At 36.6% G+C, this 12,616-nt stretch overlaps 2 protein-coding genes across 2 annotated transcripts; both read right to left on the bottom strand.

Annotated features, from left to right (window-relative positions):
* Positions 1-2,391: 2,391 nt before the first annotated feature.
* On the bottom strand, positions 2,392-4,229 carry LOC125178155. The gene is made up of 2 exons (XM_047881274.1): positions 4,089-4,229; positions 2,392-2,934 (listed from the first exon to the last, which is right to left on the bottom strand). The coding sequence occupies exons 1-2, from the start codon at positions 4,161-4,163 to the stop codon at positions 2,644-2,646; spliced, it is 366 nt and encodes a 121-aa protein (XP_047737230.1). The 5' UTR covers positions 4,164-4,229; the 3' UTR covers positions 2,392-2,643.
* Positions 4,230-5,489: 1,260 nt separating this feature from the next.
* LOC108672017 (piggyBac transposable element-derived protein 3) lies at positions 5,490-7,931 on the bottom strand. Its single transcript, XM_018159629.2, has 2 exons — positions 7,581-7,931; positions 5,490-7,390 (listed from the first exon to the last, which is right to left on the bottom strand). The coding sequence occupies exon 2, from the start codon at positions 7,308-7,310 to the stop codon at positions 5,757-5,759; it is 1,554 nt and encodes a 517-aa protein (XP_018015118.1). The 5' UTR covers positions 7,311-7,390; positions 7,581-7,931; the 3' UTR covers positions 5,490-5,756.
* Between the last annotated feature and the right edge of the window lie 4,685 nt (positions 7,932-12,616).

Below are 12,616 nucleotides of genomic sequence, written 5' to 3'. Positions count from 1 at the left end.
ATCAACAATCTTTGATGCACGCAACTTGGCTACATTAGAATGTTGTGTTACGTGACATCAAGTCAAAAGCATCGCTGGCCAGGCAGTGTGACTAGGGGCGTTTGTTGCAATAGGGTTCAGGAAAACAATAGTTCACTGATGGTCTCAACCTCCCATACAATCATCTTACCCCAGCTTTCTATTCAAACTTTTACTGTGTTTTTATTATTAAATAATCAGGAAACAATCACAACACAAGAAAGAACATAGTATGTACAGGGGAACAATACAAGAAAAACAGACCAGTGCAAAAGCAAGGTATGGGATTTCACTTAACCTTGAATGTCTCATATATTAGTTTACTAGCTTTAACCTAGTCAGAAAGGCTGAAGCGTTGCTGCTCAGAGTGTGATTCAGGCTTATCAAACCTAATGAACCTAAGGAGTGAACTTAATACACTACCATTACAGAAATACATGGTTAGATCTATGAATCATATTTATGCAGTGAACTAAGAAATACCACTCTGAGTTATACTCCCACATTAACTGATGACATGCGTTTGCACTTCAGGAAAGGGGGTTTGCAAGGACCCCTAGTAGGTATGACCTACTTCCTTGCACAGCAACAAAAAGAAAGCTTCCCACATCCATGCAAACTCCCATTATATCCTGGCATTGATGAGAATCCTCTACTAACAAACAAGTAAGGCAGCGCAAATCAATCTTAATTATTTTGTTGGACCTACATGTTTCTCTCAATTTACTAGTCACTATAATTGTTGCTATATAGATTTATTATAAAAATTCAATTCCATTCTCAAGTGGAACTGTTGCAATTTTTCATCCATGGGTATCAAAGACATCCAATCACACATTAAAACCTTTTATGAATTGTTCAAAATTTCTGCAACTTCCTTAGAGATAAGTTATTCATCCTTTACATAGGGAAATGGAATCTCATTAGATCACCTATTTTGTGCTTCCCAACTTCTTGGTGCAACATATGGAATAATTTCTTAGTTTACAAAAAATGCAGTATCTATATTATGGATGAAAAGTCTCAAAATTTGAATATTTTTATTATGACCCACCCAAGAGACTTTCACATTCATAGAGAAAAAGCATTATGACTACATTATGTACCACATAAAGTGTTAAAAGTGAACTCCAACAAATGGTCTGTTTAATTAATATCAAGATTTTTCATGTCCATGCCAAATGTAGAGATAACTGACCATAAGCCAAGTCCACAGACATGCCTTGTGCCTGAATATCTCTGCATTAATTTCCATTTAATGTCTGTGCCAGGCAACGTCAGATTAACCTGATACATACTCCGGGTCAAACTCCTTCATGGTCCGGATTAAGCGATTCCATAGTATGGGTCAAGTTCCTACACAGTCAAACTGCTCCATACGCAGAGTTTAGCTGCGGTGTACGAAAGGTTAAGCTGCTACGTACGCCAGGTTAAGCTGCTATGTACGCCAGGTTAAGCTGCTACGTACGCCAGGTTAAGCTGCTACGTACGCCAGGTTAAGCTGCTNTAAAAAAACAAACACCCTGTTTTAGCAACAGGTAAATGCGGTCATCCAGACAGCAACAAATGTATTGGTTGTGAGCGCAGCAGGAGGACTACTGCGCGGTTACAAGGATTGGACACAACCTTCTTCCTGACCATCTGTTGATTGAGATCGATTGTGCTACCCAGCTTAAGGGATAGTATAACAGCCGCCATAAAAATAGGGTATATTTTGTTCAAACTGTAAGATAATGAAATTAAGGAATCAGTCCTGCAGCAGTGAAATTAAGCTTATATATGAATGCAGTGAAAGCTCAAATATGATTAAGCAGTGAATATTAAGCTCAAATAAACCCAGATATATGAACAAGCCATTTTCTGGAAATAAGCAACTCATAAAAATAGAAGTACTAATCTTAAAACTTATGATATCATTACATTGGGTTTCATGTCTCTTTCTTTTTCAGTTAAATCAGTTACGTTTTCTTCAGTTAATTCTAACAAACAGAACATAAAATATATGTTGAAACTAAAGAAAGATATGAAATTCAGTGAACCAAAGCCATCACAAGATTTGAATGATTACTGAATTACTGATAAAGTAAATCTATACAACAATAAAAGAGTATTCTGCTGTCAGAAAACCGTCAGCAGAGTTAGAANCTACGTACGCCAGGTTAAGCTGCTACGTACGCCAGGTTAAGCTGCTACGTACGCCAGGTTAAGCTGCTACGTACGCCAGGTTAAGCTGCTACGTACGCCAGGTTAAGCCTGTCTCTTATACACATCTAGATGTGTATAAGAGACAGGTTGAATGCTTGCGAAGAAAATGTTTTTTCAAGTTTTCTTTTGTGGTGCAAGCATAATCACACTCACAGCACTGAAAAGGTTTATCTGTTGAATGCTTGCGAAGAAAATATTTTTTTCAAGTATTCTTTTCTGGCGCAAGCATAGTCACACTTGGAGCACTGAAAAGGTTTTTCGGTTGAATGCTTGCAAAGAAAATGTCTTTTCAAGTGATCTTTTATGGTGCAAGAATAATCACACTTGGAGCATTGTACAGGTTTTTCTTTGACAGGGAACTTGTAGGATGTTTCTATAGAATGCAAAGCATAATTGTGCTGCAGTAGACCACTCCCTGAACTAGAAACTAGAGGAGTCTTCAGAGCAGCAGTGAGGTCCTGATGCAGGATGTTCTAAATCAATGTGTTGCTGTAGACCACTCCCTGAACTAGAGGAGTCTTCAGAGCAGCGGTGAGATCCTGAAGCAGGATGTTCCATATCAATGTTCTGCTGTAGTTCGCTTGCACCTGCAGACACCAACCCACGCTGGGGACATCCAATCCTGATGTGTTGCTGGGAGCTGGACGCCCCAGAGACGTCAGCGTTGCCATCAGCATCTCCTGATGACGGTGCTGACCCACCTTCGCCAAACTAATGATAAAAATACAAAGTAAAACCATCTCCCATATTGATAACAGCTACAGTAAATTGTTGAATTTCAATATTGATCCTCTGTAAAATGCCTCAGATTTTGCAATAGAAATTTAAAATTACAATGAAAATTTCCCAAATTTGTGAATTTCTTGCACATTGTTCTGGTTCATGCAAGGATTACTCAAAGGTTATAATTGGTCTAAGCAAATGTGTGAATTAAAATTACCTGGTCTAAACTTTAGCTGTAGATTCTGGCCTTACCAAACCAAACACAGATAAAACAGCAATGCATATGATTGATCGTGTTTCGATTTAGATACATCAATCCCTGTTATTTCAGGTATATTAATTTAATTTATTTAATGGAAATTTCCTTAATGGAAATTTATTTCCATTAAGGCTATGGTTTTGCAAATGGCACTTTGACAGCATTTTTCTCAACCACCAAAATCTAGAAACCTAGAACACCAAATTGACAACAACCCTCATAATACCACACACATCCCTGTACTGCTACCATGCTACCACTTTCAAGTCAATATCAAGTACCCAACTTCTTTTGGTCGAACACAACCTAAAAACCCTTGGCATAACGTTTCATACCATGCACCTTTTTACCACCCACATAAAACTCCCATAGCACAAACCTCAGAACGCGATAATATACCAAAAGACCTCTTATGAACTTGTATGGACACAACAAGGACTACCTCTATTACAAACCTACTAAACCATCTGTTGTTCCATGATTGACGCCTGTCCAATATGGACCCCTATCACTTCTTCCACAAAATCAACACCTTCAAATAGTTCAAAATGCCAAATTGCATGCAATAACTGGTTGACACGACAAATCAGCAAACAAGATCTTCATTCAGAATATCAAATCCTTGATCCATGCTTAGGAGAAATCAAATGGACTGCCATCTATTTCTAAAAATATATAATCATAATTTCACAAGCTGGATTGATATGTACAGGGAAAATGGCATGTGTACCTAGTATCTCTACCAGTACGTGCTAGGTGTCTATTTTATACAATACTGTCAACAATAAAAAGAAACAATGGTGGTGAAAAATGACATGCGAGTATCTCTAAAAAATTTATTGTTTAATGTAAATTTGAGAAATCTTAAATTACCTATGCATACCTGATTTGGAAACAGAACAGGAATGTTCAGTGAAGAGTTTGGGTGGGCGTCATGCACCTCAACTTGAGCTTCCATCTTGCACGGCACACTAGAGGAGAGTGCAGGTGCAGGGCTGAGATGTGCAGTTGAACAAGCCTGGGGGGATGTGGAGGACAAAGTTGATGTGGCTGGCAGCGATGTGTGCATTTTACAAGGAAAGATATAGGAGTAGTATATGACTCTTGTGACTTACTGGTAAGAAATGGAAATGTTGATGTGGCTGTAGTAAGCATTTTATTAAAATGATATAATATAGGACTTCTCAAATAATCCTCTGCAAGTTCCTCATGTCACAACAGCACCTGAATGTGGTAGCATCAAAAATTACTGGCTATAAAATGTCTTCTCATATCAACGCCTCACAATGCAAATATTCCAAATGCCAGCCTTCTTATTAAAATGAACATACAAACACAAGTGGAAAATTAGTACAAAAGCAACCACTTTAATAAGTTTATGTTGGATCAAATTGGCATTCATAAATGGATTAAGAACTTTTTTATTTGCATTGACATTGCATGGCTTGAGTTAAGAAGTTATAAAAGTTGACATGAATGTTCTCCAGTACCTTTCTTTGCAATTGCCTGCTCTATTCTTTTTTATTCATTTATGTGCAAGAAAGAAGACAACTATAAGACAAAAATAGTGGAATAGCATTTAGAAAAGCAAATCTAATCAAGATCTTTGAATTTCTTATCAAGAATTGAATTTCTTTGAATTTCTTAATCAAAGTAATCAAGAATTGAATTTCTTATAACTGCTAATCAATTACTGAATCAGGATGAGGGCGCCTCATACCAAGTTATACTTGCAAAATATTTCAGACTCAATACTTGGTTAAGATTTGTTTCATGATGTCTAACTTAAAGATTTGATTATTGATATAGCATTCTGAGAATTTTTTCCATGAAAATCTATGCATAAATAAATGCTTTGCTTACCATTAATTTGCACATATATTCCACCTACCTCATCTCCATATAAGAATGGTTCCTCTTTGATGGATATTTCTTCAGTTTCATCCTCAGGTTCCTCCTTGATGGAGATAGCAGGAACTTTGAGGACTGGTGGAGGATCAACCTTTTCCAAGGCTGGAAAATATATACATTGGTGTGCTGGTACCACTGGGCTATGGAGCAAGATATCACATAGTAACTATAATGCTCACTAAATTAATGAGTCATGTGAGCTTTAGAAAAAATGATAATATCACTCAGATGAGCGAGACACACGAGGTGGCATATTCCAACACAATGTTATCAAATATAGTAAGTGGTGAATAGATAATTTATGCACTGAAATCATAATTTTTATATATAATTAAAAAAATAATAATATGTGACGAATTCGTCACATCCGGGTGTCCATTTGAGTTATATAAACAATATTTTTTTTAAACATTTATTCAAGCACCGAAACTGAACTGTATTACATAAACATTTGATAGAACCGTATACTAAGCACATGCATCGCATATAAATCCTTCGTCATAAAAGCTATAGCACAAAAATTCCTCATAACCAAGAGACAAATTATTGAAAATAAGCCTCCATTTTAGCATTCCACTCGGCATAAAATTCGAGTAGACACATTATTCATCGTAATTCTCAAAGCAGTTTGACTTGGCAGTCAGGCAAAGATTAACGTTACACTTTTTACACATAACATTGGTTCTCCCATTGCAGTTTGTTCTCTTGCAACGATTTCGTTTTGATCAATACGAGGCAAGTGTCCGATTCCATCTGTTCGTGTAGAATCAGAAGGACGATAGCAGCTTTTCTTGCGTGCATTGCTGGAATCTGGGGTCAAAGAAGGTTTTCCTCTCTTCTTTCCATTGCAAACCTTACCTGCTTTCATAAGGTCAAAGGCAATTAGCAGCTTGAATGATGCTAATGACAGGATATCCTTCCTCGGTAAGTTGAGACTGGAGGCATCACGTCTGTACAGCAGCCATGAGTTTACGACGACCATGTCAATCATGTGAAACACTAACCTCATGTAGTATTTCTTTGGCCGTATAGGTATCCTGTACAGTGAAATAAGTTGATCAGCTAAAGCTACTCCTCCCATTGATTTATTGTATTGTTTTACAATATCAGGACACTGCACTTCAAAACGAGTCTTGTTCTTTGAATAACGTGAAATTTTTGTCACTGGTTCAGTTTTAGCAAAAGTGGAAATCATGTTTACCACTCTGTTGTCGAACCATTTCACGTACAATGCTTCTGAATTATCTTGCACTATTTTTGCAGCTTCATAGGCTCCTCTGCCATTTTTTGTGATCTGCTTCTGACACTTCATTTCCTTTGTAAGTCCAGTTAATCTTGATGGTCTAACTGTTCCACAGCTCCATATTCCACGACTTGCCAGGTGATCTACCAGTGGCAGTGAAGTGAACCAATTATCAAAGAAAAGGTGGTGATTCACATTTGAGGGAATTATTTGGGCAAGATGCAAGACACTGTTAGAGCTGGGTTTGAGATCTGGAACATCAGGATCCTCTACTGGTTTTATCCTTCCATTGTATGGGATAAAATCATAGGTCATGCCTTTTTCATCTGCTAACACGAAGAACTTGTACGCCCATTTTTTAGGCTTGTTAGGTATATATTGCTTTACTGGCGACCTTCCTTTGAAAGGAACAAGCTGCTCGTCCACACAGAGATTTTGAATCATTGGAATGTCTTGAAACTTTTTACGCAAATGATCTATCATTGGCCTAACCTTCAAGAAATTGTCAGCATTGGCAGGATCTTGCATAGTGTTATCAACTAAGTGAAAATTACTCTTTATGGCTTCAAATCTGTCTCTGCTCATTATATCACTACAAATATCGGTCAATGGTGATAGTCTTTTGCACCAGTGCATTGATGTATGTGGGAGTTTACTGATAGAGAAGTAACAAATCAATCCGAGCCACTGTTCCATCTCATTGTGAGTTACATTCAATGGCTTATTAACATTTTTTTGAACAGAATACATATTTGTTTCTGTAACTATCACGTCTAGAAAATCGTCAGAGATGAATTGCTTGAAGTACTGAAAAGGAGGAAGTATTTCATGAGAACAGGGAAGGTCTTGTCCTGAGAATTCTAGAGTTACAGTTTCAGCATCCTGCACAGTAGACCATTTGCTCTGGAAGTCCCGTTTTTTTGCACCTGCGTCTCGAGAAGTTGCTGCCATGGGGCCTTGTACTTCAATTACAACTGTTGAGTCATCATGAAGCTCCGCAGATTCATCATCAGATTGGTTGCTTTCATCATCTGAAACAATAATTATAAAATGAATATACAAATTATTACATGATTTCAACATAGAAAATTACTATGAACATTGAAGAGGTCTGTGTCAGCAGACATCTGCTATATTGAATTAATTCAAAAGTTTAATGAAAAGAATAATGAGAAAATCAGTGATGACTTGCATAAAATTACATGAAGACTGAAATTTTACCTTGGCCTTCTTCCTGCGTTCCTTGGCTTTCTTCCAATATGAATTCAGGATCTGCGACATCATCATCCAAATCTTCTTCATTTGATTCATCACTTTCAATAACACTGGTGACAATAGTTATTTCTCTATCTCGAGTTTTCTTTCTGCCGTAGAACGATCTTGCCTCAAATGATAACTCTGGAACACAAAAGAATATATAATAATAATTTATACTGGGGTTCACTGTTCTAGGTAGTTCCTCTACTGATAGCCTAATGTAACCAAACCTAGATCTTCTATTGAAAACATCAATAACACGTGCTAAATACCAACGGTAAAAGAAGTAATAGAAATTTCTGAACAAGTACCCCATCTTCGAAATCTTGCTGGTACCAAGGATGTGACAAATTCGTCCCAACCATTTAATCTATTGCTATTTTTCTTCTAGCCAACTTTATTATTTTGTAGTCTCTTCCAATAGTAGGTGCTTCATTGTTACAAAAATGTAACATTTGTAGGAGCAAGAGGAATCTGTCCCTACTCATGGTTGATGAAACGAATTCGTTCTGATACAATTTTCCTTTGGACCAATACAATTGGAGATCGGGCAGTGGTGATAGTCCCATATAGATAACGAGTCCAATGAACTTTTCTATTTCCTCTTTGTTTGTCGGAATCCACTGCTGCAATTTTGAAATACGTGTCATACTAGTGGAACAAATTTTCTGCTCTGCATAATGATTTGTTTCTTGAACAATTAGGTTTAGAATTTCATCAGTCAGGAACTGTTTATATATATCAATTGGCCAAATTTGTTTATCTGTCGATGATGGTCTAGCTTACGCAAAGCTCCTCAGTCCCTGGAAAGACATGTTTTCGTACTTTTCTTGTCACTTTCATCCAATCATTTTCAGCTGGAATATCGTTTTCATTGTCTTGACTTTCGTTATCAACATTGCTTTGATTTTCATCGATACTGTCTTCATGCAATGAACTGCTTCCTGATTCTGAAAGTGCATATTCAAGATCGGAACTGTCATCACTGCACCCTGAAACGATATCTTCAGAACTAGAGCTAGCAGTAGTAGTAGATCTTTTTTGACCCTTATAGAAAGCAGAAACATTCATGGTCACACCTACAAAAAATATCAATTAATTAAAACATTGAACAAACAACTTATGCATCGTGAATTCAACATATACAATTTTTTAACATGGGACCCACTGGTGGGTCCCATCACATTACAACAAAAACATTATCTTCAGATGCGATGGGACCCACCCGTGGGTCACTGTTTTTCTTACCTAATCAAGCTGTAACATATGAGAACAAAACTCTGACAACCTCACTCCGAGCTATCTCAGATGCAACTGAAGTTATCATACATATACCACCGTCGCAACAGGAGAATAGCATCGATATTGGCCGTCGCCGTACACGTAACACAGTGGTGACCCACCGGTGGGTCACATCGCAGGGAACGTGTTAGGGGAAATGAATTGTCATATATTTTTGAAGGCCAAAAATTGTTAGGTCTCACTAGCAGGATTAAATGCATTGGGAAAATGACATTTGTTCCTAGTGTCACTACCAGCACCTATTAAATCATCAATTTTATCATTAGTAAATACCCACAATAAATTGAAACATTTGCCATCTTAAGGAACTGGTAAAATGTTTCAAAATTTTCAGTTATAGTGTGTAATAGTGAAAGCTAAAATTATATATATATAAACTTCTAACCAATTGGGACTGGAGGGATAATCAGGATGAGGGTTAGGGTTCTTCATACTTGATTATTATTGCTCAATATTTCAGACTAAATACTTGGGTAAGATGTCTCCTGATGCATAATTTAGAGATTTGATTACAGAAATAGCATCCTGCTGTTCATTTATTGAAAATTTATGTGGGAATTTTTAATAATTTGCCAAACATTTATTTGCATATCAACTAAACTTACTTTATTTCCATCTAAGAATGGTTCCTCTTTGATGTATACTTCTTCAATTTCATTCTCAGGTTCCTCCTTGATGTAGATAGCAGGAACTTTGAGGACTGGTGAAGGATCAACCTTTTCCAAAGCTGGAAAATATATACATAGGTGTGCTGGTACCACTGGGCTATGGATCAAGATATCTCATAGTAACTATAATGCTCACTATATTAATGAGTCATGTGAGCTTTAGACAAAAGTTAATATCACTTGGATGAGTGAGACTCATGAGGTGGCATATTCCAACACATTGTTATCAAATATTGTACCAAAACTCATAAGAAATAATTACAGATGAGAAATAAATCTGACAAATTTACATGAACTCAGTTCCTCCTTTGCATAATAACAACTAATTTGTGATGCACATGGAGTCTGGCTTACCTTCAGACTTTACTTTGCTGCCACCAGGAGACGCTTGAGTGAGGCTCTGCTCAGGGCATCTGCCACTCCTGACTGCAGAATCAGAGAGTTGGTGCAGAGCAACACTGCTTTCTTTGGACGCCATCACAAAATGTGATGAGAATTAGGAATAAATTAGGTTGAAGATTTTTAGTAAATGTTAGCAGCAATGGGAATAACACTGGAGAGATAAAGAAAATTGTACAGAGTGCACTTGAGTGGCTCAAAAGGAGGCCTTAATTTCAACATTTGCAACAAAATTCACTTGTCCTAAGTTACTTAAACACAATTATTTGCTTGATATATCAACAATTTTTGATGCACACAACCTGGCTCCATTTGAATATTGTGTTACATGACACTAAGTCAAAAGCACTGCAGGCCAGGCAGTGTGCCTGAGAGAATTTGTTGCAATAGGGTTCAGGAAAACAATGGTTCAACTTTCTTACTCAAGCATTCTATTCAGTCATTTATCATGTTTAATATAAATCATATAATAATAAATAATCACGAAGCAATCACAACAAGAAAGAACATAATAAAGAATTGATGTCACTTGTTTTCTTAAATTAAAAATTAACTAAAAATTTTAAAAGCAATGAATAGTACACATAAATACATATCATTATAGAAAACATTTTGGAGACCAGCTCCATCTTCAGTTCGTAGAATCAGTAAAATGTGGTAAAGGGAACAGTGAAAATTGTCACTGTTCCCTTTACCACATTTTACTGAAAATTTTTACAGTGAAAATTTTCACTGTTCATTTTACCACATTTTACTGATTCTACAAACTGACAATGGAGCTGGTCTCTGAAATGTTTTCCATAGAGATATGATTTTTTGTGGAATTGGTATTCTTTGCTTTCAAATTATTAGTTAAGTAAGATTATAGTATGTATTGAGAATGATATAAGAAAAAGAGACCTGTGCAAACCAAGGTATGTGTTCCACTTAACCTTGAATGACTTGTATATCAGTTTGCTAGCTTTAACCTAGTCAGAAAGACTGAAGATAATCAAACCTAATGAACCTAAGGAGTGCACTCAATCCATTACCATTACAGCAAAACGTGGTTAGGTCTATGAGTGACTTTTATGCAGTGAACTAACAATCACCACTCATAGTTATACTCCCACATTAACTGATGACATGCGTTTGCACTTCAGGAAAGGGGGTTTGCAAGGACCCCTAGTAGGTATGACCTACTTCCTTGCAGAGCAACTAAATGAGAGCTTCCCACATCAATAAAACTCACCATCATAGCCTGGCATTGATGAGAATCCTCTACCAACAAGCCAGTAAGAAAGTGCCAATCAATCTAAATTATTTTGTTGGACCTATGGGTTTCCCTAAATTTACTAGTCACTATACTTGTTGCTATTTAGATTTATTATTAAAATTCAATTCCATTCTCAAGTGGAACTGTTGCAATTTTTCATCCATGGGTATAAAAGACATCCAGTCACACATTAAAACCTGTTATGAATTGTTCAAAATTTCTGCAACTTCCTTAAAGATAAGTTATTCATCCTTTACATAAGGAAATGAAATCTCATTAGATCACCTATGTTGTGCTTCCCAACTTCTTGGTGCAACATATGGAATAATTTCTTAGTTTACAAAAAATGCAGTATCTATATTATGGATAAAAAGTCTCAAAATTTGAATATTTTTATTATGACCCACCCAAAAGACTTTCACATTCTATAGAGAAAAAAAAACATTATGACTACATTATGTACCACATAAAGTGTTAAAAGTGAACTCCAACAAATGGTCTGTTTAATTAATATCAAGCATTTTCCTGTCCATGCCAAATGTAGAGATAACTGACCATAAGTCAAGTCCACAGACATGCATTGTGCCTGAATATCTTTGCATTAATTTCCATTTAATGTCTGGGCCAGGCAACGTCAGATTAACCTGATACATACTCCGGGTCAAACTACTTCATGGTCCGGATTAAGCGATTCCATAGTATGGGTCAAGTTCCTACACAGTCAAACTGCTCCATACGCAGAGTTTAGCTGCGGTGTACGAAAGGTTAAGCTGCTACGTACGCCAGGTTAAGCTGCTATGTACGCCAGGTTAAGCTGCTACGTACGCCAGGTTAAGCTGCTACGTAAGCAAGATTTGAATGGTCAAGTACAATCAAAAAACAAACACCCTGTTTTAGCAACAGGTAAATGCGGTCATCCAGACAGCAACAAATGTATTGGTTGTGAGCGCAGCAGGAGGACTACTGCGCGGTTACAAGGATTGGACACAACCTCCTTCCTGACCATCTGTTGATTGAGATCAATTGTGCCGCCCAGTTTAAGGGATAGTATAAAAGCTGCCATAGAAATAGGGTTGTATACGGAATAATTAATATAATATTTTGTATATTTATATATAAACGAGCAGCAAAATTCAGCTCAAATTGAACCAGATTTATGAACGAGCCATTTTCTGGAAATAATCAACTAATAAAAATAGAAGCACTAATCTTAGAACTTATGATATCATTACATTGGGGGTAGCTTTTACTAATCTTATTCAGTTAAATCTACCAAATAGAACGTAAAAGAATTGTTGACACCAACATAAAATATGAAATTCAATGAACCAATGCCATCGCGAGATTTGAACGATTACTGAATTACTGATAAAGTA

Source organism: Hyalella azteca, unplaced genomic scaffold (assembly GCF_000764305.2).
Source record: "Hyalella azteca isolate HAZT.00-mixed unplaced genomic scaffold, Hazt_2.0.2 contig7512, whole genome shotgun sequence".
NCBI lineage: Eukaryota > Metazoa > Arthropoda > Malacostraca > Amphipoda > Hyalellidae > Hyalella > Hyalella azteca.
Note: the sequence above shows the minus strand (reverse complement) of the source record. Positions and strands in the feature narration are given on the sequence as shown.

What these genes read in the sequence shown, in the direction of transcription:
- LOC125178155 (XM_047881274.1), bottom strand. Translation starts at nt 4,163, where the DNA reads ATGGAAGCTCAAGTTGAGGTGCATGACGCCCACCCAAACTCTTCACTG. An exon ending in CTGTTCTGTTTCCAAATCAG is followed by an intron (nt 2,935 to 4,088) that starts GTATGCATAGGT and finishes TTTTATCATTAG; the next exon opens with TTTGGCGAAGGTGGGTCAGC.
- LOC108672017 (XM_018159629.2), bottom strand. Translation starts at nt 7,310, where the DNA reads ATGGCAGCAACTTCTCGAGACGCAGGTGCAAAAAAACGGGACTTCCAG.